At 59.2% G+C, this 24,798-nt stretch overlaps 4 protein-coding genes across 14 annotated transcripts in view; 2 read left to right on the top strand and 2 right to left on the bottom strand.

Annotated features, from left to right (window-relative positions):
- Nucleotides 1-835: 835 nt before the first annotated feature.
- Nucleotides 836-10,201, bottom strand: LOC102021683 (lipid phosphate phosphatase-related protein type 2). Of its 2 annotated transcripts, none has more exons than XM_005405660.2 (10): nt 9,962-10,201; nt 8,656-8,828; nt 8,109-8,182; nt 7,052-7,240; nt 6,813-6,948; nt 5,677-5,948; nt 4,829-5,005; nt 2,555-2,677; nt 2,181-2,232; nt 836-2,047 (listed from the first exon to the last, which is right to left on the bottom strand). In XM_005405660.2, the coding sequence occupies exons 3-10, from the start codon at nt 8,172-8,174 to the stop codon at nt 1,704-1,706; spliced, it is 1,359 nt and encodes a 452-aa protein (XP_005405717.1). In that variant the 5' UTR covers nt 8,175-8,182; nt 8,656-8,828; nt 9,962-10,201; the 3' UTR covers nt 836-1,703. The 2 variants fall into 2 exon arrangements, with proteins under 2 accessions (XP_005405717.1, XP_005405718.1); XM_005405661.2 differs by having other exon boundaries at nt 7,052-7,165.
- Nucleotides 10,202-10,480: 279 nt separating this feature from the next.
- Nucleotides 10,481-17,174, bottom strand: Ccdc159 (coiled-coil domain containing 159). 5 transcript variants are annotated; one of them, XM_005405650.2, is made up of 13 exons: nt 16,879-17,032; nt 15,570-15,680; nt 15,249-15,466; nt 14,438-14,471; nt 14,169-14,257; nt 13,996-14,077; nt 13,423-13,618; nt 13,027-13,094; nt 12,874-12,950; nt 12,423-12,550; nt 12,131-12,213; nt 10,887-10,988; nt 10,481-10,755 (listed from the first exon to the last, which is right to left on the bottom strand). In XM_005405650.2, the coding sequence occupies exons 1-13, from the start codon at nt 16,907-16,909 to the stop codon at nt 10,751-10,753; spliced, it is 1,224 nt and encodes a 407-aa protein (XP_005405707.1). In that variant the 5' UTR covers nt 16,910-17,032; the 3' UTR covers nt 10,481-10,750. The 5 variants fall into 5 exon arrangements, with proteins under 5 accessions (XP_005405707.1, XP_005405708.1, XP_005405709.1 ...); XM_005405651.2 differs by lacking the exon at nt 16,879-17,032 and adding an exon at nt 17,042-17,174 and having other exon boundaries at nt 10,484-10,755; XM_005405652.2 differs by having other exon boundaries at nt 10,486-10,755; nt 12,423-12,544.
- A 105-nt stretch (nt 17,175-17,279) lies between these two features.
- Nucleotides 17,280-19,237, top strand: Tmem205 (transmembrane protein 205). Of its 5 annotated transcripts, none has more exons than XM_005405657.2 (4): nt 17,280-17,369; nt 17,935-18,042; nt 18,137-18,300; nt 18,895-19,237. In XM_005405657.2, the coding sequence occupies exons 2-4, from the start codon at nt 17,943-17,945 to the stop codon at nt 19,198-19,200; spliced, it is 570 nt and encodes a 189-aa protein (XP_005405714.1). In that variant the 5' UTR covers nt 17,280-17,369; nt 17,935-17,942; the 3' UTR covers nt 19,201-19,237. The 5 variants fall into 5 exon arrangements, with proteins under 5 accessions (XP_005405714.1, XP_005405713.1, XP_005405712.1 ...); XM_005405656.2 differs by having other exon boundaries at nt 17,338-17,427; XM_005405655.2 differs by lacking the exon at nt 17,280-17,369 and adding an exon at nt 17,376-17,459.
- A 2,075-nt stretch (nt 19,238-21,312) lies between these two features.
- Rab3d (RAB3D, member RAS oncogene family) overlaps nt 21,313-24,798 on the top strand; it is a 4,876-nt gene continuing 1,390 nt past the window's right edge. The window contains exons 1-4 of one of the 2 annotated variants that reach the window (XM_005405649.1): nt 21,313-21,492; nt 23,133-23,381; nt 23,874-23,992; nt 24,071-24,195. In XM_005405649.1, the coding sequence (XP_005405706.1) occupies nt 23,154-23,381; nt 23,874-23,992; nt 24,071-24,195 (472 nt within the window). In that variant the 5' untranslated portion in view covers nt 21,313-21,492; nt 23,133-23,153. Of the gene's footprint in view, nt 21,493-23,114; nt 23,382-23,873; nt 23,993-24,070; nt 24,196-24,798 lie in introns of both variants that reach the window. The other variant, XM_013505109.1, reaches the window with a different exon arrangement.

The raw sequence follows: 24,798 nt of genomic DNA, 5'->3' as shown, positions 1-24,798 counted from the left end.
AAAAAAAAAAAAAAAAAAGTGAGATGGCTGTCCACGAGGACCGTGTCCTCACCAGACACCAAGTCGGCTGATCCCTTGATCCTGGACTTACCGACCTCCAGAACTTCAAGAAACTCCTGTTGTGTGTATACCACCAAGTGTTTGGAATTCTGTTGTAACGGCAGGAAAAGAGACTAAGACAACCTGAGAGATGGTAGGTATCTAGTGTTTGTTGAATGAAAGAATGATAATTTGGGGGGAAAAGAAGCAGATTCCCCTTTTCTGGTTCCTAGGTGACTCTGGGTCCCAAACGGTCTGTCTGAAGCCCCTCCGAGCCCTAGCGGCTGTAGTTCCCCGGCCCTTACCCCCTCCCCACTCTCTGCGGAGTTCTCAGCAGCTAGGACTTGGGCCCAGCTCACAACCGCTCTTCCGATGTCACCCCTGCAGCCAGGCATTCAGCGTGGTGTCTCTAGCGCCTCCTGGTACCCTGCGTGTCGAGACCCCTGGGTCTCCTCCGTCTGTCCCCTCTGCCCTCTGAACACTCGCTGTGGTCACCCACCGACCGGCTCCTTGGGAAACGCAGGCATGTGAGCTCCCTCCCTGCGGATCTGGGGTCCTAGGGGCCTCTTATGCCAGAAGAGGCAGGAGCACGGAGAGGTGAACTTTCCCGAGGCCCCCAGCCAGGAAAGGCTCGGCCAGGGTTCCGACCCCAGCGCCCGGCCGCCTGGGCCCCACTGTGCCTCGCAGAGTGATCCTCTCGCAGACGCGCCGGCTCAGGCCCCGCTCGCTTCACAGCCACGGAGACCCGCGGCTGCCGGCCGCCCACGCCCCGGGGGAGGCAGGCAAGCGGCCAGACTTCTGCTACAAACAGGTTTTTATTAAAGATGAGGAGTGGGCAGGAAAGGGGGACAGCGTCTCCTCTGCCCACTGCCTTCGCTGCTCAGGGGAGGGGAGCCCCCGCTGCTCTACCCGTGCCCCCCGAGATGGCACATCTGTGTAGGCCCAGGCAGGGCGGGCAAGGTGAAGAAAAGAAAGCCCTTCCCCGCAGCCCTAAGGAGTAAGAGAAGGGTTTGGGGGAGTGCCCTGGGTACAGGCAAGTGGAGACACAGCACCCTGAGCCCCAAAACCTCAACTGGGGCGTAAGTAGGGAGTTGGAGGGACCGGGTGGGGGGTACGCACGCGGGAAGGGACCTCGCCACTGGGGAGCCTGTCTCCCCGCCGCCACCGCGCTCTGCGCGTCCGGGGAGGACCTGGTGAGGAAGGACGACCCCGCCCGCTCCGCCTGTGTGCACACGCTAGACTCGGGCGGTCCCCCATTGACTGGAATCATACCCACCCATTCTAGACACGCCGAGCGCCAAGGCCTCCCACTCGCTGCTCAGACACTGAACACCGGCTGGACTTGCCCGGGGCTCTGAGGGTCCCAAGGAGTGAGAGGGAGGCTCCGGTTGGCTGCAATAAACTCCTTTTGGGGGAGAACTCTGAGAACTGGAGACCCTCACTGGCTGGGCAGTGGCCAACAGGGCCAAGTGTTCGCCCTGAAAAGGGCAATCACGGGCGAAGGCCCTCTATGCACCGAGCGTCCCAGAGGGCGACCGGCGGGGCTGCCCCGGCCACCTCCTGGCACCCGGACCTGGCTGGTTCAGGGGGCAGCGGGCTTCGGCACGCACACACACGCGTGGCGGGGGACACACAGGGGCGAGGGCGGACTCCCGGGGTGGGGCTCACAGCAGGTGGTCGCGGCTGGCGAACAGGTAAGGGCTGAAGTTGTCCCGGTGGAAGGGGGAGGGGTAGAGTCCACTGAGGGTGTACAGGTCCCGCAGCAGGGGCGTGGGCAGCAGCAGCTTCCGGCCACGCCCGCCGCCGCCGCCCGGCGCCGCAGCTCCCGGGGAGGAGGGCGAGGGGCCCTGGCTGGGGGTCGGGGCGGGCAGGGGCATGGGCAGGGGCAGGGGCGTCGGCTCAGACCTCAGTCGAGGGCGGGGCACACGGGGCGACGAACACATGGCCGGCGCCCTGGAGGACACGCAGCTGGGCATCAGGTGGCCACGGCGGGCGCAGTTCTGCGGCTCTAGAGGTCAGCAGTCAGAGAGCAGATTAGGAAACACGGCAGGCGGCCAAGGAAGCTTCGGGCAGACCTTTGGTGCCTGCGGCTGCCCACGGGGAAGTCCCCCCACTTATCCCCCCACCTCCCCGTCACTCACTGGATGGGGCGAGCCGTGCCGGTGTCGAATGCGGCCTGCAGGCCTCGGGTTCCTGAGACAGAGAGGCAGAGGGAAGGGGCTAGAGGACCCCCGGACCCCGCCTTCCCAGGTAAGGGAGGCCCGGGCGACAGAGAGCCCCATGGACAAGACAGAGCAGTTTCCAGGCTAAGTGCTGTCCCTGTGGGACAGGAGGGACAGGAGGGACAGGAGCAAGGACAGACACACTCTTCTGTCCTAGGAAGTGTGTTCCCTGTCTAGCACCTGGTCCACAGATAGGCACCCCCTCACCTCCAGGGGCCCTGATATCCCTTCCTCTTGCCTGACTTCCTGCCTCTTGGGCCCCCTCCACCCACCACCCTCTCCAGCCCCCTTACCTGGGGCACACTTAACTTTTCGAGGGGGCTCTCCATGGTGGGCGCTGGGCCCAGGTCCTCCCAGGGGGAGAGCCTTCGGCCAGAGGGGGGCCGGCTCTGGAAGTTGTGCACGACGCAGGTGACCTTGGACAGAGGGAGAGGGGTCTGCTCAGGCCTACAGCCATGAACACAGGAGTGATGTAAATATCATGCCCATTTTTCAGATAAAGAAACTGAGGCTCAGGTTTTCAAAAAGAGGTACCATTTTTATGGCACTTGCTAAGAGTCAAGGGCCATTCTTTCCACCTTACTAAGAGGCAGGTAGCGTTATTATTTACCCCACAGGGCCAGGGAGAGTAAGGCTGAGTTGTGCAAGGTCAGGTTTCAATCTGCGTTCATTTAAGTTTTTTTTTTAAAGTTTTTGTGATGTTGCAGGGCTTCATACATACTAGACACTTTACTCCAGCCACAACCCAAACTCATTTATTTTGTTTTTTTGGGGTGGGTTTTTTTTTTTTTTTTTTTTTTTTTTTGAGGCAGGGTTTTTTTTTTTTTTTTTTTGGGGGGGGTTTTTTTTTTTTTTTTTTTTTTGAGATAGGGTTTCATTATGTAGTGTAGGCTGACCTCCAATTCACAGAGATCCTCCTGCCTCAGCCCTACAGTGCTGGGATGACAGGTGTGTACTACCATGGCAGGTTTAGTTTTATTTAAATGTCTGATATTTTAGCCAGCCATAGGAGCACATGCCTGTCACCGTAGCACTCAGGAAGCTGAGACAGGAGGATCACCAAAATTGGAGGCTAGCTGAGTTCAAGGCCAGTCTGGACTATATAATGAGACCCTGCCCCCCCCAAAAAAAAACCCAAAAAACCCAAAAAGTTTGATATTTTGTACATTGTAAATGTTTGGCATGAATTTCGAACCCCTGCCCCATGATGGAGATTGAGCCCAAGGAGCACTGAACTATATCACCAGTCCTTTTCATTTTTTAAACTTTGAGATAGGAAGCTAGGCGCAGTGTTGCACACCTGTAATCTCAGCACTTGGAAGGCTAAGGTGGGAGGATTGCTGTGAGTTCAAGGCCATCCTGGACTATATATAGAGTTCAGGGAAAGCCTGAACTACAAAGCAATACCTTGTCTCAAATAAACAGAAACAGCCAGGCGTGGTGGCGCACCCCTGTAATCCCAGCACTCGGGAGGCTGAGGCAGGAGGATCGTTGTGAGTTCGAGACCAGCCTGGGCTACAAAGTGAGCTCAAGGCCAGCCTGAACCGCATAGTGAGACCCTGTCTCAGAAAGATTAAAATAAAAAATGGAGATAGGTTCTAAAGTGCCTAGGCTGACCTTGAACTTGCTGGGATCACAGGCATGCTCCACCAAGCCCACCATGAGTTTTTTTTTTTTGAACTGGAAATCAAACTCAGAACTTTGCACTTGCCAGGCAGGCGCTGTGCCACTGAGCTATATCCCTGGCCCCCAATGTGAATTTTAAAATTTTTTTTAGGCAAAGTTCATGAGACAGGCTCTAGCTATGGAGTTCAGGCTGGCCTTGGGCTCACTTTCTAGCTCAGGCTGGTCTCAAACTCGCAACGATCCTATATAACATAGGCTGGCTTTAAACTCCTGAGTGCTGGGATTACAGGCTGGTACCACTATGCCCAGCTTTGTTTTTGTTTGTACTAGAACCCAGGGCCTTCACACTGAGCCACACACCCCCCTTTTTTCTGCAACAGGATCTTACTAATTCAATAAGTTGCCCAGGCTAGGTTTGACCTTTCTATCTTCCTGCCTCACCCTCTGAGTGCCTGGGATTACAGGCATCAGCCACCATGCACAGCATGAATTTTTTTTTTTTTTTTTTTTTTTTTTTTTCTTTTTGAGACAGGGTCTCACTATGCAGTTCAAGCTGGCCTTGAGCTCACTTTGTAGCCCAGGCTGGCCTCGAACTTGCAACGATCCTCCTGCCTCAGCCTCCCGAGTGCTGGGATTACAGGCATGCACCATCACGCCTGACCCAGCATGAATTTTGTATTTCATTAAAACATTTAATCGTAATCGCTGAGTGTTTTTGCACTCATCCTCTTAAATTTGGCACTGAGAGAGTGCCTCACCCTGACCTTGGTGCTATTATTATCCCATTTCACGGATTCGAACATCCAGGGAGGGAAAGTTAAAGGACTCTCCTGGGCGCACACAGAGTCTACGCTACCCACCATCAGGAAGGCCTGCCTTGGGCTTGGAGGGACACGGGGTGGGACGGTCTGCCATGCAAATTTGGGTGGCTGGGGACTCACCAGAAAGGTGGCGATGGCCGCCCCGGTCAGGAAGCCGGCCAGCACGTCCGACCAGTGGTTGCGGTACTCGGCCACGCGGACCACGCCCACCAGGAAGGCGGGGCACAGCAGGGCCAGGCAGAGGGAGGGCTTAACCAGGCGGGAGCCCTTCACGCGGAACACCAGGGTCACGTACATCTGCGGTAGCCACACTAGTCAGGGACAGCCGGAACTGAGGTCTCCGACCCGAGGGGACACTCCTTTCTGGCTAGGGCCGTGCCCAGGGGCGGGGGCTCTTGCGGAGAGGTCAGGATCTGGGGCGCCTGTGCTCTTATGAGGGGAAGGATGCTTCTTGGGTTAGGGCGCGACCACAGAACCAAGGGGGAGGAGCCAGGGCCCAAAGGGGCAGGTCCAGGAACCCAAGAAGGTGGCGTCCTGAACCCCCTGGGACCACCGGCAGGGCTAGACGCATCGAAGGCCGGAAAAGGGAGTCAAAGCGACAGAGTTAAAGCAAAAGCAGGGCACAGAGTCGGAAGTCCTAACTGTCAAGAGTCAGGGGCGTGGGGAGGGCCCCAGGGGGCGGAGTCCAACCCACCCGCCCGCCAGTCAGCCCCTACTCGGGCCGGCAGCCTCAAGGAACCGAGCCCTGCCCTCCAAGGTCCGGACGCCCTGAGGGGTGGAGTCCAGTCCCTTGGGCGTGGCGTTACTGGGGCAAGGGGCGTGCCTAGACATCAAGGGGCGACATCATTGGACGCAGCAACAGACTCAGGCTCGCGGGGGTGTGCCGAGGCTCCGCCCGGGGCGGGGTCATGGCAAAGGGGAGGCTTCCAGGGGGCGGGGAGGACCCCGCCGCTCTCCAGGGTGCTCACCGCCGTGTAGGTGACCGCGTAGGCGCAGAGGGCCGCGTCCTTGCAGGGGAAGGCGCGGCGCGCGGCGGCCACCAGGCTGGGGCTCCCGGCGCAGGCGCCCCGGTCGGTGACAAAGCGGTCAGACCCCGGCCGGTCAGGAGAGGGCGGGGGGCAGCCCAGGGCCGTGTAGTTGGGGCGGCACACGGACAGGAAGTGTGGCGTGGGGTTGCCGGTCACCACCTGCCCCGCGTTGGCGAAGATGGTCGTGGTGAAGAGGCCGAAGGAGTACACTCCTGGTGAAGGGGTGCAGAGGGGGGTCTGTCACTCTGAGCGCTGACACCCCTCTAGCCCCCCTGAAAACCTCCTTCTGCCTGCCTCGGGCCACCTGTTTCCTTGACCACCATGAAAACACACTTGGGACCCCATTTTCGCTGGACTAAATGTCCCTTTCTTTGCGACCACTAGGACGGCACCTGGGGTCGCCCATGCCCTGGAGCTCTCGCCTCGGTACACCCTGCCCCTCTGGGGTCGCACCGCGTCAGAAGCAGCCCTTCCCTTGGAGCCCTGTAGCTGAGCTGGGACCCCTCAACACCCACCAGCCCATCAGGCGCAGGCCCGTGTCTGGGACGTCCCGGGAAGACCCTCATGCTCGTGCCGGGCCTCTGGTACCCACTCCGGCACCAGCTCTGCGTGGACCCCGTCTCCCTGGGCCACACATGAGCCAGAGCTGGGTCTCCGAAGCCCTCTCTCCCTGGGACAGCCATTGGGGATCGACTTTGCTCCCCACGCCGTGCCCAACTGTGACAAAGGATCCACTGAATGTGACTGCCAGTCTCCTCTCCCTGCCCCATGGCACCATTCTGTGTGGTCACCAACATGTCCCTCTTTTTCCACTGAGACTGCCCTGGTCCCATTTTGGGGTCCTCCTCCTCCAGCTGACACCACGGATGGGGTAGATGCCACCCGTGTCCCTGGAATCTCCACTACGCTGGGCCTGAGCCCAAGTCCCTCTTTGCCCCCTGAAGCCCCCACCATGGCAATTCCGGGACTTCTTCCTTCCCACCTGGCATTCCAATCACGGCGGAGCTGTCTCAGGGCCCTTCACCCTGCACCTGCCCCCCTCCCGCGACCACGGGCCGCCCCGGCCTCCCGCTTACCCAGGAAGCGGACCAGCCTCCTCAGCGGGGGACTGAAGCGGCAGCAGGCCCCTGAAATGATGGTGCTCTCGCCGAGGATGGGGCTGGCTGAGGGTGGTGTGGGGAAGAAGGCCCGCGCCAACTCCCCCAGCAGGATCTGTGGACAACACCAAGGTGGGCACCTCCTGGACTTCAAGCCAGACCGCCATCAGCCCCCACGGGGCCTCCCTGCCTCCTGGGAGGCGACCCCCGCATCTCACCGTGAGGGTGGGCCCAGCAGTGACCAGGGCATAGATGAGGGCGGGAGGTGCTCGGCTGGTGGCCTCAGGACCGGGGTAGGGCTTGGCATAGGTGCTGTCATAGCAGAAGAAGCCCTGCGTGTGCACCGGGAAGGTGTCCGTGAATTCCAGGCGGTAAGCGAGCAGGACCACGATGCCCAGCAGTACTGACTGTGCCCAGCCAGAGCAGGGGGAGGCAGATAGGAAAAGAAAAGGTCAGAGGTGGGGAAGCCAAGGAGACAGAGACACAGAGACGAAGGCAGAGAGACAGACCCTGGACGACAGAGACCAGCCAGGTGTGGTGGTGCATGCCTGCCATGCCAGCACTCGAGAGGCTGAGGCAGGAGGATCGCCATGAATTCAAGGCCCACCTGGGCTACATAGTAAGTTTAAGGCCAGCATGAATTGCATAGCGAGACCCTGTCTCAAAAAACGAAACAAAACACTGGACAGAGAGCAAGACAAAGAGGAGGGAGAACAGGGAGAGAGGCAGGAAGGAAAGTGAGGGACTTGAAAGAGGTGGAGATAGAAATAGAAGAGAGAAGGGCAAGAAAAGCAGAAAAAAGGGGAGAGGGGATGAAGGAAGAGAAAGGAAGGGAAGAAAATAACAGAGAGAGGGCCCAGGTAGAGGACAGCAGACAGATGTACAGTGTGGAGGGCAGCTAACAAGGACAGAAGTACCCAGAGGACTCTCAACTCCTGCAGGTGCAACCCCTCTTGTGGGCACAGGGTCCTAAGCCCCTTCCTTGAATGAAGTCATTTTACCTTCCTAATGGTTCTGAGAACTCAAGTTGTACCCATTTCATAGATGCAGAAACTGAGGCCCAAGTGCCTGGAGCCCTGCAGTATGGGTGGATGAGGCAGAGAGGGGCTGAGCCCAAGCCACTTCTCAAGAGAAGGGGGCAGCAGTGGAGATCCCAGGGTGACAGGGAGTGAGTTGGAAAAATGGGTATGGGAGTGACAAGGTGAGGAGGAGGTCCAGCTGGGCAGAGTCGGGAATACAGGTGTGTCCCCTCTGAGAAGGGTCTAAGGTCCTCACCTCCACAAAGACAAAGCAGGGGATGATGGAGAAGCTCCTTTTCAGGTGTGGTCTCCCTCCCGCCATGGCTGGGCCTGCGAAAGTGCAGAGGGGTGGGCGCTCCAGACAGACTGCGGGACTCGGGCCCCACTCCTGAGCCTTGTGGCTACACCTCTGTAATCGAAGGCCTGCCCTGTGGGCCCTTGGGGGGTCCATGCCTGACACCACCTGCCCAGCCTCCTCTGGGCTCCAGAGATGCTCGCGTGGCCCCCTCCCCTCCGCAGCCTACAAGGAGATTGTAACCCCAGGGTTTTGGGAGGACCCCCCACCGCTTTACCAGAGACCCCAGCAGCTGTGTACAGACCCCTTCCCCCAGCCCCCGTGGGGGCCTCCTCTGTCCTCTCGGGCTTGGTGTCTGGTGCGGCTCACAGCCAGGCCACCCTCCCACTTTCCCCTTTCTCCTCCCCCTCCTTCCAGCCCGCTTGCCCCCCAGTCCAACCTCAGGGCCCAGCATTTGAGGGGCAACACAGTCACACGTTCTGACCCCCACCGTCCCCCTGGATCTCACCTGTGAAAGCACCCTAGGGCTTCCTACAGGCCGCCCCCAGCACCACAGACTCACAGCCGCTGCTGGCGGCCAGCAGGGCAGCAATGGTCACCTCCATCGTGCAAGTGGGGAAGCTGAGGCCCAGGCGGGTGAGGGCGGGCACCGCGCAGCCGGCGCTCCATCCGCAGGCGACTCTGCAGTGAGACACGGAGGCTGAGGGTCAGCGAGGGTCCTAGACGCCCAGAGCCACCGATGCCGGGCCTGCCAGTGTGCACCCGGGCTAGAGCCTTCATCCTGACAGCATGCGCACACACACACACACACACACACACACATCACGGCACGGCGTCCACAACGACAACCAGGCAGCCTGTACTGGGCACCTGCCTCGTGGTGCACAAGACAGGCCCGGCTCATTCACACAGGTCCCCAACACCCACGACACGCAGCCCCACATTCACACACACACACACACACACACACACACACACACACACGCATCCACCAGGCACGGTGCACATGGCCTGTCACGGACACCCACACAGATCAAACACGTCCCCCCGCACAAACACACAGTCAGGGGACCCTGCACAACGCGCAGCCCCAAACCCTTGTCTTGCCACGGCCTGGAGGCTGCCGACACACCTCAGTCACAGCAGTCATCTCACAGCACGGGAGGCGCCCGCCCGGCCACAGTCACACCCCCAGCTCCCAGCTCCCCGGCGGTCAATGACAGCCACACACACTAACAGCCTCTCATCCACCCCGACCGTCCCGAGACACACGCCAGCCGCAGTCACAGCCACACGGTTACACAAGGGCACATACATGCAGTGTGACACACACACACACAGCCACAGAGGAAAGGCACGTATGTCAGTGTGCGCAAAGAGCCACCATCAGAATGAACACAATGCCAGTCAAATGCACACAGCCAGCCCGACACCACGCCAGCCACACAGTGAAAGCAGTCGCACGGCCACCCACAGGAAGCCACATTACAACCACACACACCCCGGCAGGCTGACACCCACCCCGGCGGCCGCACAGCGACAGCCACAGGAGACAGCCACACGCGCGTGGACACACCCGGAGCCAAACGATGACAGCCACAGGACCACAGTTACACAACCACACAATGACAACCACACAATCACAGCCACCCACAGCCACCCTCACCACCGCTGCTCGGCTGCTCGGGGACAGGGTCCTCTCCGCAAGCTCCCCTCCCCCCAGCCCATCCGACGCCCCAGCTCGCCGCCTCCCCTCCCCCTCCTCGTGCTGTACCCGAAAAGACCCGATCGATCGCAGGAACCCATGTTCCCACCTGGACGGGCAGATCGAGGGTAGGACGCCCCCGGGATGGGGAGGGGGCGCCCCAAGCCCCTCCCTCACCGCGTCTCGGCCGTCCCCGCCGCTTCCTGAGCTCGCTCCGCCTAGACGACCAGGCGGCAGGACCCGCGGACAGACGGACGGGTGGCCCAGCTGGCGGACGCCGGGACGGGGACACGATCCGCCCGGCAGGCCGCACCGCGCAGACTCCGCGGTGGGAGGGGCGGGGCCTCTGGGCGCCTTATTTGCATAAAAAGTAAGGCGGGGACTCGTAGCGTTTGTGTGTAGGGGCGTGGCCTGTCCTTGGAGGCGGGGCGAGCTAGCATAGATTCTGCGGGAACGGAGGAGCGGGAGGAGGACCCTCGGGTATGGGGAGAATCTTGGGGAGGACCGCGTTTCCGAGCTTGACGCAGCGCCTCCCGCTCCCCTCCCTCTCTGCGCCCTCGTTTCCCTACTAGTCATCGGTCGCACAGGGTCGGATCCCGCAGGGCACCCCCACCCCACCCCCACCCCAGCAGGTAGGAAAGCTGTGGGACCGGGGTGGGAAAGCCTGTCCGACCAGCCCTGTCTGGACTCCACCTTGTCACTCCTGAATGTGGCCTCATCCTGTCTCCCGACCAGCACAGTCTCCGGGGTCTCTGCACCTTCCCTGACCCTGAGTAACTTGGGGTGTGGGGTGTCCTAGCACAGGAAGCAGCAGGAGCAGGAGTCCGGCGAGGAGGGTCTGGCTAGTTTATTTTCTCTCTGGGGGGGGGGGTCTTCAGGACGAGCAGTCCCCGGCTGCTCAAACTGTGGACAGAGAAGGTGGGTCAGGGCCCGGCCTGACCCAGGGGACCCCAAGACACCCGGTGAGGGGGCCAGTTGCCCACACAGGGCTGGCCAGGAGCAGAAGGGAAGTGGAGGGCAGGGAGGATCCCCACCGAAAGGGAAGGGTCGGCTCTTGCTGGAAGGCGGCGGATCCCAGTGGGATTCTGAGACCCAGGAAGGGAGCGCAGGGCTCAGGCACCGGTGTCCCCTGTTGCCTGCGGGAGAGACAGGTGCATTTCCAGAGGTTCCTGCGTGTGACTCCCTTAGTAAGCTCAGAACGTGGCCCCAGGGTCCCTTGAGATTACCCAGCTATTCCCCTTCTAGGGATCTTCCTGAAAGAGTTCAAGACATCCTGTCACAGTGACCCGTGCATACCCAGGTTTATAGCAGCTATTACAATTCATATGAGCTAGTTCTTGGAAGTGGCCTGTGTGTCCATCAAGAGATGAATGGATAAAGAGTGTGGTGTTCACACACCGTGGAGTACTACCCTGCCATGAAGAAGAAGAGGCTTGAGTCATTTGTAGGAAGATAGATGCAGCTTGAGACCATAATTTTTGTTTGTTTGTTTGTTTTCCAGTACCGGGAATCAAACTCATGACCTCGCGCTTGCCAGGCAGGCGCTGTGCCGCTGAGCTAAATCCTCAGCCCCGTAAGACCATAATTTTAAGTGAAGTAAATCAGACACACAAGCTTAATTACTGCTCAATTTCTCTTCTATGAGAAACCTATAATATAACGAACAAAATAAAAGTAACTAATAGGAAGTAGGGAGAGAGATCTTTCTCAAATGGGACAGGGACTGAGAGATGGAGGAGAGAATGGGATTAAAAAAGAATTAAGATGTGTTGTGTGCATGTACCAACTCCACACAGGAATGCGATCACAATGCACTGCAAACATGTACTAATAAAAAATAAAAACTGAAGCAAAGACACAGTGATTCATGATCATGACCCCTATACCCTTATATGACCCAAAGTGACCCCAAATGATGTCAGTGTACCTCCTTTGACTTTGTTTTTTGTTTTTTGTTTTTTTTTTTGAGACAGGGTCTCATTATGCAGTTTGGGCTGGCCTTAAACTCACTGTGTTGCACAGGCTGGCCTAGAACTCACAGCGATCCTCCTGCCTCAGCCTTCCCATGGCTGAAATTACAGGGATGCGCCACCACATCCAGCCACATCCACTCTTTAAAAAATCCAAGGGCCCCTGAATGTGACTTGGAATGAATGACCTCTGGGTGAAACCTTCAGTGCTCCTTATTGCAACCCCAGAACAGTACTTAATATGACCCCCCAGATAGAACCTCTGGACCCAAGCCCCCATAAGTGAAGCTGATTGTTCAGCCTCTCACCCCTGAGGCTGGAGGCCCTGCGGGGAGCCTCTGAGGACGTGGTAAGGCCATCAATGGAATTCTGCAGCCCATGGACAGCGGACCTGCAGGGAGACGGAAAGATGGGGCCACCCAGGGGACCCCAATCACCCAGGGTGGGGACAGCAGCAGGGCTGAGGCCAGGGGAGCCATGGTGGGCCGAGCTCTGGGAGGAGAGGGAAGTCCAGGTTCGGGAAGCTGGAGCTGGAGAGAAGCAGATGAGATGAGGGTCAGGGGTCAGAGGTCAGAGGTCAGACTGGGGGCCGGGCATCACCATATGTCACTCAGCTCTTTCTGGAGGTCATCCTTCCAGGCATCGCTTCCCGGCAGTGCCTCCTCAGCCTCGGGACAGGAAGGCGGCTCATATCCCTGCTGTTGCTTCATCTTCGTCAGGACCTGGGGCTCCGGGGGAGGAGAATCAGCCACATTAATGACAAGGGTGAACGGTGACCACTGTATGTAGCACTTACTGTATACCAGGCCATATTCAAGTTAAGCAAGCTGCCCAATCAGGAAGGGAATGTCACTATTATACCCATTATACAGAAGAACACACCGAGGCCCAGAGAAGCATAGTGACTTTCCCACGGTCACACAGCAGTAACTGGCAGAGCTGGGAGTTGAACCTGGCCTCCGGTCTGATTGCGGAGGCTGGTGGAAGCTCTCACCCACTCCTACCTTCTGCAGGGTCCCCCTTATCCCACCACCCCGACTTTGCCACTCACCTTGCGACACTTCACCTGTGTCCTCTGCACCTTCTGGATGTTCGAGAGGTTCTCTGCGATCTCGCTCTCCTGCGCCTCTGTGGAGAGACAGGCCTCAGGGGGACAGGGGCGTTGAAAAAGCCCCCCTGCCTGTCGTGGGGCCCAGGCACTCACGGAGCTTCTGGTACATGAAGGTCACCTCCTCCCGCACCAGCTCCAGCTCCTCCCACAGGAACTTCTTGCTGAGGGGACAGGCTGGTGAGACCACCCCCTGCCAGTCCCAAGCCTCCTCCGCCTCCCATGTCCCCATCTGTGCTACCACCCATCGCTGGGCTCCATCCCCTCCCCATCTGCCTGCCCACTTCCCCTCCTGCCTCTGTCCCCGCCCCTCCCCCAGCTCAGCGCCCCTGGCCTCCTTCCCGTCCCACCCCCAGCGTCCGCTCTCCCTGCCTGCTGTCCCAGCCTCCTGTCCCCCCACGCCTTCCATGTCCCCTCACAGGGCCCCTGACCCGGGCCTTTCGGCGTCCCTCTCTGGCCTCCGCCCCGCCCCGGCCTGTCGCCCACGCCCACCTGTCCCGGATCTCCTGGGCCAGCAGCTGCAGGCAGCGGGTGGTGCGCGACCGCTGCAGCTCCTCGCTTTCGCGCACGGTCCTCTGCAGCACCCGAAGGCCTCGGGCCAGGGTCCCGTACAGCTCCTGCCGGCCTTGCTCGGTGCCCCATTTGCGCCCGTCCTTCTCTCCCTGGCGGCCCACGGGGTTCAACACCTCTGCAGAGAAGGGGAGGACCCTGATGGAACCCTGGGCGACTTTTTGTTATTTTCTTTGTAGCCCAGGCTGGCCTCGAACTCTCGGTGATCCTCCTGCCTCAGCCTCCCTAGTGCTGGAATCATTGCATCACCACGCTTGGCTTCCTAAGGCAGCTTTGAACTCAGCGTGCGCTAACCTTGGCCTGACCTTGACCTGGAACGCAGACTCCCCCAATGCTTAGCCTGGCCCGACGCCGATGAGCTTGGCAGCATCAGCCCCCAGACTGCCCTTGACCCGAAACCCAGGCTCCGTCCGTGTCTCTGTCCCCGGCCTGGCCCGCACTGGGGCGCCTTCCAGCCCGACCTTGGCCTCCACGCTCCCTGGGCCCGGAGCTCACCTTCCAGCTGCTGGATCTTGATCTGCTGCAGGCAGCTCTCCTTCTCCAGCATGGTCACCGAGTGGTTCAGGAACTCGAAGGCCTGGGTGGGAGAGGTCAGGCCGGGCTGGGGAGGGGGCACGGAGCAGGCGGGGCGGGGCCTCAGGCTGCCGGGGCAGAGCATGGTGGTTCACCTTGGTCTGGGCTTGTAGCTGGCTCTTGACTGACTCCAGTTCGCGCCGCAGGAGCTTCTGAGAGTCGGGAATCATCGCGGTGGACTTGGCTGAGGGCAGAGGTCCAGGTGACCCAGGACGGAGCGGGGCAGAGGGCGGAGGTGGCCGGGGGCTGCGGCCCACCAAGCCGGGGCAGGGAGGAGCGCACAGTGAGGGGGGCGCGGAGGCTGGGGGAGGGGGGGAGGCAGGAACCGACAGCTGTCCTCACGCAGCCTCCTCACGCTCCCTACCTTTGACGGTGGGACAGCTGGTCTCTGAGGTTTTCTAGGGAGGGAGGACAAGAGGGGAGGGGAAATTTGCCCCTGCGATGCGCGCCTCGCCCCAGATCAGAGGGTGATGGATGCAAGTTGCATCTCTTGAGTTCCACGTGTCCCAGGCATGAGCACAGGCAAAGCTGCTTCCGGGCCCATTCGCACACCCTGTGCCCCGCGCGACCTGCACATGCTCAGAAGTGCGCTGCCGCACACCCACCTCCACCTCTGTGGGCCTGTGGGTTGCCCCTGATGGGAGGTGCCAGCCCTGTCTCTGGCTTTAGGGGCAGATAATATCCCCACGTCCGCCACGGGTGCAAATGGCGCTAGGTCCACAGTGTCCCGAACATGGGACCTCAGCCACAAACGTACGGCCATGCACGCTCACCCATAAGACCACCTGCACCTCAGACACGAGAACAGCCACTCATGCACGAAGCCGCGTCACAGCCAGAGACCATCATGGACAAGACCCACTGAAGCCGGGCATGGTGGCGCACACCTGTGGTCTCAGCACTCAGGAGGCTGAGGCAGGAGGGTCACTGCAGGCTCAAGGCCAGCCTGGGCTACATAGTGAGACCCTGTCTCAAAACAAAAGACACACAGCAGGGTGGTTCTTCCATCCCTTCCTTGCACAAGGGAAAGCCCAAAGGGTGCTGTTCCAGGTACTGAGATACACTGTGCCACACTGCGGTTGACGGTCACCCCGCCCGCTGTCCCTGCCCTAAGCCCCTCAGTGACGGACGGCGGTGGGTGTCTGGATTGAAGGGGTTTCCTAGGCAGGGGTGACCTTGGCTAAGCTGCAGTCCCACTTCAGGAGGTCGTGGTCCTGATGAGACTCCGTCTTCAGGTCCAGGTTGGCAAAGGGGGCAGCCTCCTGCGCCTGCAACTCAGAGCCCCGCTCCGGCTTCTGGTCCTTGCTGCTCACACCGCGCTCCGAGCAAGTGGCTGCCCCGGCCTCTGGCTCTGGGGTCCTGGGCCAGTGAGTCGTGCAGTCCAAAGCCTTGTCTGCGGGAGACCCCAGGGGTGAGGGACAGCCCAGAGCCCAGCGTGCATCCCAGCCCCTCCCGGCCTCTTAGCCCCAGGGCGGCCCCACAGCGAACCCCAGTACTTGTCACATGTCCTGTTCTCAGCGGAACACCCAGCGGAGGGCGAACGAGGGCAGGAGCAGCAGGACAGCGAGTAGTAAGGGTCCCGGGACAGGCCGGCCAAAAGGGGGTCGCTGCAAAGAGGGCAGATGGGGGCTGCTTTGAGACCACCCCCCATGTCCTAGGACCCCAGATTCCCCAACACCCTCCATAGGCCTCCTCCTTGGACTTTCGGGTTCCCCATGATGGCAGGAGCTGGGGCTGGATGAGGGGTGACACCAGACCCCCGGGTTGAGCTGGGCAGTGAGAAGGACCCAGAAGATGCCACACAAAGAAATGAGGCCCTTGCAGGGTACCAGGAGGCTGAGGCAGGAGGATCAAAAGTTGGAGCCCCGTCTGGGCTACTTAGCAAGATCCTGTCTCAGGGCAGTTCTACCAGGAAAACTTCCAAGTGAAGGGGTCTTTGCACTGGGTCACACTTATCCGGTCCTCCAGACCCTCTAGACTTTTCTGTTGCCACTGCTGGGCCTCCTGCCTGGTGTCCTTTCCCCGCTCAGCCTTCCTCAGTCTTCCCCTCCCTCAGTCCTCCTCACTCTTATATACCCTTCAAAACCCTACCCAGCATGTTCTCTGTAAAATCTTTCTTGATCTTTTTTTTTTTTTTTTTTTTTGTGAGATGGGGTTTTGCTGTGTAGCTCAGGCTGGCCTTGAACTCATTATGTAGTCCAGATTGGCCTCCCAAGTCCTAGATCTTAATTCTTTTTAAGGCTCATATTTTATGAGTGCTCAGTGGATCTTTACGCCTACGTTGTGATGTACAAGTTAATCTTCTGTTGTGATTAATTAATCTGTGTTAGCATCTGGCATTACAGTAACGGGCAGTTCAGGTTTTGTTCTGTTTCTGAGACAGGGTCTCACTATGTGGTTCAAGCCGGTCTTGAACTCCTTGTGTAGCCCAGGCTAGCCTCAAACTCCCGGCTATCCTCCTGCCTCAGCCTCCCGAGTGCTAGAATTACAGGTGTGCGTCACCATTCCCGGCCGGTGTTTGTTCTTTTCTTTTTTTTTTTTTTTTTGTCTTTTTGAAACAGGGTCTCGCTATGCAGTTCAGGCTGGCCTTGAGCTCACTTTGTAACCCAGGCTGGTCTCGAACTCGAAACGATCAACCTTGCCTCAGCCTCCCGAGTGCTGGGATTACAGGCGTGTGCCACCACGCCCGTCCAGTGCTTGTTTTTGAATGTCACACAGATGACCTGAGCATCATGGGATCCCTTAGAAGCTTGGAGGGGGAAGAGAAAGTGCCTTGGGGCGTCAACTGCAGCCAGGTCTCCAAACCTGTATCCTGTCCCTCTCCCGCTTCGGTCATGGTCACTGATTCTTCGACCGCCTCTCCCGGGAGAATTCTTTCGTGAGGGGCGGGGTCTTCAGGTTAAGCCCCGCCCCCGGAGCGTGAACCCTGCGCCCGCCACGCTTGCGATCCCCTTCCGCTCCCACCTACCACATATCACCTGTTCATACTCTCCCATCGGGAACCACAAAGCCAGTCCTTAGCTGTGACGCTGAAATTTGATCCCGTTGGGACACCATCGCATTAAAACGCAGAGACTGTCCGAGGGCGGTCACAGAGAGGGGTGTGGCCGACATGTTAGCCCCGCCCCCTTGCTGGTAACTGAAGGCCCCCGTAGTGCCTTGGTAGCGTCTGTTTAATTGGATGAAGGCTTGACGAGGAGGCGGGATTTCAAGCTGGTTCCTGCTAGCCTGTTAGTCCATACCTAGGAGGGCGGGACGAGAGCGGCAGACTTCTATCGATTGGCTCCGGCCTCCAGGTGGGAGAGGGGCTGAGCTGTTGTTTCAAGCGGACCCACTGCTAGAGGCCTCCCGGAGGTTCGCGGTCCCCTCGCGAGCTCGGGAGCTAGGTACAGACTCAGCCGTCTGCCGCCTGAGATCCGCGCCCAGCGCCCCTGTCACCGGCTGCGGGTGCTGAGGACTGAGTTCTGGGTTCCCCCGCGGGCTCGGGGTCCTGGGCATGAGTTTCGGGTTCCCGTGATTGGAGGGGGTCGTGGGGTCTTCCTGGGTCCTGCTGTGAGAGGCGAGGTCTCGGCGTTGGAGCAGGACCCCTGGGCCGGTATTTGGGGGTCCCTGGGGTGAGCGATCTCTAAGACCACTAAGAGAACTGTGGGGGTCTCAGAGCTGGCTCGGGCTGCGGAGCCCGGAGAGGCGGAGGTCTCGGGAGCTGGCGCGGTGGGTTGGGGCTGGGGGCCTCCCCGCTCCCCTCCCGGGGCTGCGTTCCCTGAGTCCCTGCCCGATCGGTCGTGACCCCGGCGCTGTCCCTGGACTGAGCGGCCTCGCAGGGCAAAGGTGGAGCTGAGACCGCCCTGTCCCGCCTCCCAGGACGCATCATGGACGGAAGCGGAGACGCGGGAGGCCTGGTGAAGGTGGCCCACCTGCTGGTCCTGTCGGGAGCCTGGGGCATGCAAATGTGGGTGACTTTCGTCTCAGGTAGGGACCCTTGACCTGGCCACCCAGGGTGGGGACAGAAGTGGGAGGGGGACCTGGACGTGTCCTGACAGCTGCATGGCCCCCTGTGCCGCAGGCTTCCTGCTTTTCCGAAATCTCCCCCGGCACACCTTCGGCCTGGTGCAGAGCAGGCTCTTCCCGCTCTACTTCCACATCTCCGTGGGCTGTGCCTTCGTCAACCTCTGCACCGCGGCTTCCCAACGTGCCTGGGTTCAGTTTACATTCTGGGAGGCCAGCCAGGTACGCGAACTGCAGTGCCACTCTCCCCTGGAGACTTGTTTCCAAGACCCCAGTGAGCACCAGCAGTGAAATCTTTGTGATTAAAAAAAAAAAACCAGAGTGCCCCTCTTCCTATGGAGACAAAGCTGGGTGCTGGATGTTCTTGAGCAGTGCACAGCCTGCACAACTGTCCCCAACAGCCCTGTCTATCCCCCATATCTCTCCATCGGCTGCTTGGTCCCTCTCGCTCCTGTGGCTGGGCCTGCTGCCAGGCTGTAGTGACTCAGCTATGCTGGGGCTCTGACCCTAGCTCATTGTTTAAAAACCAGCCTGACTGGGAATTTAGGGTTCCCTATCCCCACCCTCAAGGCAAGGAACCATTTCTGTGTCTGGGATTTCTCTGCCCTGCCCTCCCGCTGACCCCTGTATTCCTCAGATGTGGGCACTGAGGTCGGATAGGTGTTTCAGGAATAATCTCCAGCTGGGTGTGTTAACCCACGCCTGTCATCCCAGCACTTGGGAAGCTGAGGCAGGAGGATTGCTGCAAGTTCGAGGCCAGCCTGGGCTACGTAGTGAGTTCAAGGCTGGCCTGAATTTCCCTCTGACGCCCCGCAGTGCTGCCTCCTGTTCCTGAGCCTCGTGCTGGCTGCCATCAACGCCCGCTGGCTGGAGCCTCGCACCACGGCCGCCATGCGGGCTCTGCAGAGCGTGGAGAAGGAGCGAGGTTTGGGTGGGGAGGTGCCGGGCAGCCTGCAGGGCCCCGACCCCTACCGCCAGCTGCGGGACAAGGACCCCAAGTACAGCGATCTCCGCAAGAACTTCTTCCACTACCATGGTCTGTCCTCGCTGTGCAACCTGGGCTGCGTCCTGAGCAACGGGCTCTGCCTGGCCAACCTGGCGCTGGGTCTCCGGAGCCTCTAGCACGGGCCCTGCATGTCAATAAATGCTTCCTTGGAAATGGCTGCCGTCGTTCTTCCCACCTGAGCAGCGGGGCGGGCTGTGCGTGCGCGTGCGAGGGTAGTGCTGAGCGCCTCAGTTTCCCCGTTTGTGTGGCATCATGACTTAGTGTTAGCGATTACAGCCCCTAAACTTCTCAAATCGTGTTCATTTATGCAGCACCTTCTGTATGCCTGGCATGGTGTCGACCAGCACAGCGCTGTCCACTATTATTTTCTTCTCTATCATTATTATTATTATTGTTATTGTTATTAGTTTTTAGAGAGAGGGTCTTGCTATGTAGCTTAGGCTGGCTTTGAGCTTATGGTGATCCTCCTGCCTCAGCCTCCTGAGTGCTGGGATTACAGGCATACATTATGCTCAGCTCTTTTACTTTATTGTTATGGTGCTGGGGATTAAATGTAGGGCTTGTATGCTGGCCAGTGCTCTACAACTTAGCTGTACTCCAGTCCTTATTCATTTTTCAATTTTTGTTTTATTTTGGGACAGAGTCACTTTGTATAGTCTAAGCTGGCCTTGAACTTACTGTGTAGCCTTGAACTTGTGGCCCTCCTGCCTCAGGCTCCCAAGTCCTAGAATTACAGGGGTACACACGTTCAACTTATTTTTTTAATTTTGAAACAAAGTGTCACTAAGCTGCATAAGTTGGCCTCAAACTCAGAATCCTTCTGCCTCAGCCATCTGAATAGCTGGAATTCCAGTTGTGCACCGCTGCACCTGGTCCTACCATGTATTATTGCAGCCATAGCTGGTTTTCAACCCTAAGGGACAATCATTTCCTTCCCCACTGACAGTGACCCTTTTTGGCCAATGACCAAAAGCGGCATGCGTTACCTCCAAGGTGACCCGTTAACAACTTTCTACATAGTCCAATGCAAGCCACACCTTGGCTACCGAATGTCAGGGAGACTTTGGGGGTGCTTGTTACCAAGCATGCCTGGCCCTTCCTAGCTAATGCACCCCAGCTCAGTTCATCCATGCAGTGGCCCATGGAGGCAGCTGCTGCTGTTCCCACCAGGCAGTGGGGCCATGGACAAGCTGCGGTGGCATCGCTAGGATTCAGATACCAGCAAAGCCTGGACTGTTTTGCCTGCAGACCCCCTCCTGCTGGCTTGAAGAACCCACTGGCCCTTCAGCATGGCCAGGATGCCAGATTTTTTTTAATTTTAATTTTTTTACAGTACTGTGGATGGATCCCGGGGCCTTAACACTGAGCTACATCCCCAGGCCCCTTTTTTAAAAAAAAATTTTTTTTTGTTTTGCTGCATAACTCAGGCTGGCCTTGAACTCACTATGTAGCCCAGGCTGGCTTCGAAGTCCTAGTGACCCTCCTGCCTCAGCTTCCCCACTGTTGGGGCCACAGGCGTGCAGCACCACTCCCCCCTCCACCCCTATATCTTACTGTGCCCCTCAGGCAAAGAATAATCACTGCCTGAGCCGCAGTCTCCTCACCTGTGAAGGGAACTTTCCATCAGGAGCCCTAAAGAGCCCTGAGCAGCGGTGCCCCGCCCCTCACTTTAGAGTAAGGCCTCGCAGACGCAGCCAGGCCCTCACCAACCCTGGGAGGGGGAGCTGTTGCTTTGGGACAGATGAGGAAACTGAGGCCCAGAATGGAGAAGTAACATCTTCAAAGTCGCAAGACTAGAAAGTGGTAGAGCTAGGATTCAAAACCGGCTCCAGAATCCGAGCCCTCTTTCTCTTTTAATAAGACATAGGCTCACTATGTAGTTCAGGTTGGCCTCGAACTTGTGTTGACCCTCCTGCCTCGGCCTCCCGAAGTGCATAACAGGCTTGCACTACCACTGCCAAAGTAGAATTGCTATTACTGGACATACAGCAATAGGAACTCTTGCGGGAGATGCAGCTCCGTGGAGACCCTGGGTTTCATCCCGAGTACCGCAAAAAAGAAAGAGAGAAAAGGAAGGAAGGAGGAGGCGGAGGAAACGCTCTCTACCTATAATTAGGAAAAAGGAGCTTTTGCTGCTAGGGGTGGGCTGGCTCTGGACTCCGGGCAACCTCCCGCCCCGCCCACCGTAATGGGCAAGCCCCGCCCACCAGGGTGGCCCCGCCCCGCCGCCTGGGCGGAGCCCGCGCGGGATCCGGGAGGCTGCAGGAGCCGGCGGCGGCTGCGGGGCGGGGGTCGCGGCCGAGGCAGCGGGTTCGGAGCCGGATCCCCGCAAGCACTGCCCTGTCGCCGCGTGACCCCTCGTCGGGAGCGCGCCTCGCACCTCGCCCCGCGCCTGCGCGTTCCAGCAGGTCCGTCCACTGGGGGGGCTGGGGACGGAAATCGGGGTGCGGGAGGGTGGTGTGCGGAACGGGGGTCTGTGCAGCCGCCCTTCCTCGACCGCGCCCAGCTGGGCTCCTCGGGCTGCGGGAGCGGGGCGCGGCGGGCTCGGCGCCCAGCGGGGGCCCCCGCGCGGACCATATGGTGATGGGGGAGGCGTCTGAGCGCCCCTGCACCGGCTGGGGCGCCCCAAAACAGTGAACAGGGAGAGATTGAGCCCGCGGGGATCCTGGCACCGTTGCTTGCGAGAGGACGGTCGGCAGAGGGACAGGCAGAGGGGACACCGGCGACCCCAGCGGTGGTGGCGTGGGGTGCGGCGGGGCGGGGACCCCAGCCTGGTGGCCCTGCCCAGAGGGCGTCATCGCTGCCCCTCCTCAAACTCGTTCTCCCGGAACACGGGTGGGGCCCATTGGGTCCGTGTTTAAAATGAAAAAAAAAAAAAAGCCTCCCAGGCGGTTGAGAAATAGCCGCGGCTGGGCTTCCTCTGCGTCCGTGCAGGCCATCGGCGGCCTTCCTGTGCTGTCCAGCAGACACGGCCGGGGAAACTGAGGCCTGCGGAGAGACGAGGGTCGAGGCGGCAGCTCTGACGCCTGGCGGAGAAGGACCGGGCGTGGGAGGCTGGGGTTGCGGTGTGGGCTGGGTGGCACCAGGTGGCTGCAATCCTTTCCTTGGATCCCAGGGCTCGGCCGCCCCCTTTGACAAACAGAAACCGCAGGCTTCCGCGTGGGAACAGCGAGCTGGGCTTTAAACCCCGGCCGTGTCCCACAACCCCCCTGGCCCTGGGGATTTGGGAAGGGGTTAAAGGCAGGGGTGGGGGCAGGGCAGGCACCTTCCAAAGTCAACACGTAGGCCTGGGGTGCTCCACGCAGCTGGCAGGGTCCCCCTGCGCCAACTCACACCTGGGCTGAGCCTGCTGCTCACGCTGGGGTAAAGTCCACTTGGGCTCTGCAGACTTCCTTGGTAGCTGATGGAGGCACCTATCCCCCCCCATCACCACCCCGGGCCTGGTCTCTAGGCTTCACAACAGGAACCCCCAAGCCAGGTGCGGTGGCACACGCCTGTAATCCCAGCACTCAGGAGGCTGAGGCAGGAGGATCATTGTGAGTTCGAGGCCAGACTGAGCTACATAGTGAGTTTAAGGCCAGCCTAGACTACATAGGGAGACCTGGTCTTAAAACAAAAACAAAAGAGAGAAACCTCAGTCTCACCTTTGTGTAAAGATTAAACAGGAATTGCATATATTGAGTGTTAAATGTATGCCTGGCACTGTTTTATGCCCATTAAGTGAATTAATAACCTCCCACTAGAAGGCTGTCCCCAGGGCGGGTTTTGTCCTGTCTTATTTGTAGCTGTGTCACTGCAATGAACAGGATCTGGCACAGAGCTGCGCTCAGTATGTGTTTGTTGAATGACTAAAGAAACTTATGTGAGGCTCCCAACCATTTGCACTTTCAGACCAGGATTATGACAAACATCCCCTTTTTCAGGAGTGTGTACAGCCAGGGCTCTCTGGCCTCCAACTGGCAAAGCGGGGAGGGAACCCAGGCCAGGTGGGTCCCCTGGGGCTCTTAGCCGTTCTTGACGCCCCCTGCAGGGCTCCCTTCTTCCCCAGCTCCTTGACGCCCCTGCCAAGATGGCATCCGCCGGAGACCCCGCTGCAGGGCCTCGGGACGCCGCAGACCAGAACTTCGACTACATGTTCAAGCTGCTGCTGATCGGCAACAGCAGCGTGGGGAAGACGTCCTTCCTCTTCCGCTACGCCGACGACTCCTTCACGCCCGCCTTCGTCAGCACCGTGGGCATTGACTTCAAGGTCAAGACCGTCTACCGCCACGACAAGAGGATCAAGCTGCAGATCTGGGTGGGCCGGGCGGCTGGCCAGGGGTCTGGTGGTGGGCGGGCTCCGGGGAAGGGACACGCGAGCCGGAGGGGGAGGCGTTTGCCTCTCCGCTGACCCGGAGAAGAGGGTTGGAGCCCCCCTCCGCCCCCAGCTCAGCTGCCCGGCTTGACGAAAGTGGAGGTGATAAGGAGGCACCCAGGTGGCACCCAGGTGGCACCCAGGTTGCCCCTGCAGCCCAGGTGGCTCTGGTGTGTGGCCGTTAAGTTGGCCAGAGGAGAGGAGGAAAGCGGGGCGCGTAAGTCTAGGAGGGGATGCAGCGCCCTGAGACTAGGAACCCCCAGGCCAGGGCTCTGCCTCTGCGGCCAGCTTGGAGAGCCCTGGGAGCGTGGGTCCGTGCGCCCCGTCAGACCCGGCTGTGAACAGGGCGCCGTGGGCCTGTCCCGGGCCAGGGCCCCGCGGGGTTGGATCGGCGGCGGCAGGGCTTCTAGCTGCCTGACGCCTGCTGTTTGCCAGGACACGGCGGGCCAGGAGCGCTACCGGACCATCACCACGGCCTACTACCGCGGAGCCATGGGCTTCCTGCTCATGTACGACATTGCCAACCAGGAGTCCTTCGCGGCCGTGCAGGATTGGTGAGTCTTCCTGAGCCCTGACCTTCGCCCTCTCCCCACACACCCTGTACCCCCTGCTCATGACCTCCAACTCCACAGGGCCACACAGATCAAGACCTACTCCTGGGACAATGCCCAAGTCATCCTGGTGGGGAACAAGTGTGACCTAGAGGACGAGCGGATTGTGCCCACCGAGGACGGCCGGAGACTCGCTGATGACCTTGGTTAGTGTGCAGCCTGGGCTGCAGGACCTGCGTCTCCCACAGGCAAACCTCGTTCCTACCCTCAGGTTTCAGGCCCAACAACCCTTATCAGCCCTTTAAGGATCTGTCCAGAAATATATCCCCCGGTGTGCCACCTTCCCCATTTCAGAGGAAGTTTTGTTCGGTTTTATTATTTGAGACAAGGTCTCACTCTGTTTGTTTAGACTGGCCTCAAATTTAGAGAGCCTCCTGCCTCAGCTTCTCCAGTGCTAGGATTATAGGCATGCGCCACCACACCTAGCTTTTTTTTTTTTTTTGAGACATGGTGTCTCTATGTAGTTCAGGCTGGCCTTGAACTTGTGGCAGTCCTCGTGCCTCAGACTCCCACATTACTATGTTTGTAATGAAGTTTCCCTGGGACATTGCCACACATGAACCCACTTATGTACTGTCTGTGGAAACTCCTGTGCTGCCTTAGCAGGGCTGTGAAATTAAAACAGACTGGAGAGAGTCTAAAGTCTTCTCTATCTGGCCATTTACAGAGAAAATTTGCTGACCTTTGACTAAAACCTATAATCGTCCTCTTTCCCTTTTCTGTTCTTTAATTTTTTTTAATTTTTTTTT

The sequence above is a fragment of the Chinchilla lanigera genome, unplaced genomic scaffold (genome assembly GCF_000276665.1).
Source record: "Chinchilla lanigera isolate Chin_1 unplaced genomic scaffold, ChiLan1.0 scaffold00094, whole genome shotgun sequence".
Lineage (NCBI taxonomy): Eukaryota > Metazoa > Chordata > Mammalia > Rodentia > Chinchillidae > Chinchilla > Chinchilla lanigera.
Note: the sequence above shows the minus strand (reverse complement) of the source record. Positions and strands in the feature narration are given on the sequence as shown.

Coding starts and splice junctions, on each gene's coding strand:
- LOC102021683 (XM_005405660.2), bottom strand. CDS start 8,174: ATGGCGGGAGGGAGACCACACCTGAAAAGGAGCTTCTCCATCATCCCC. Junction 5,006..5,676: donor ACGCGGTCACCTACACGGCG/GTGAGCACCCTG, acceptor TGGCTACCGCAG/ATGTACGTGACCCTGGTGTT. Junction 2,678..4,828: donor CGGCCATCGCCACCTTTCTG/GTGAGTCCCCAG, acceptor CCTCTGTCCAAG/GTCACCTGCGTCGTGCACAA.
- Ccdc159 (XM_005405650.2), bottom strand. CDS start 16,909: ATGACCGAAGCGGGAGAGGGACAGGATACAG. Junction 14,472..15,248: donor GGGACTGCAGCTTAGCCAAG/GTCACCCCTGCC, acceptor CTCCCTCCCTAG/AAAACCTCAGAGACCAGCTG. Junction 13,095..13,422: donor GCCCAGGAGATCCGGGACAG/GTGGGCGTGGGC, acceptor CTGTCCCCTCAG/CAAGAAGTTCCTGTGGGAGG.
- Tmem205 (XM_005405657.2), top strand. CDS start 17,943: ATGGACGGAAGCGGAGACGCGGGAGGCCTGGTGAAGGTGGCCCACCTG. Junction 18,043..18,136: donor GTGGGTGACTTTCGTCTCAG/GTAGGGACCCTT, acceptor CCTGTGCCGCAG/GCTTCCTGCTTTTCCGAAAT. Junction 18,301..18,894: donor CATTCTGGGAGGCCAGCCAG/GTACGCGAACTG, acceptor GACGCCCCGCAG/TGCTGCCTCCTGTTCCTGAG.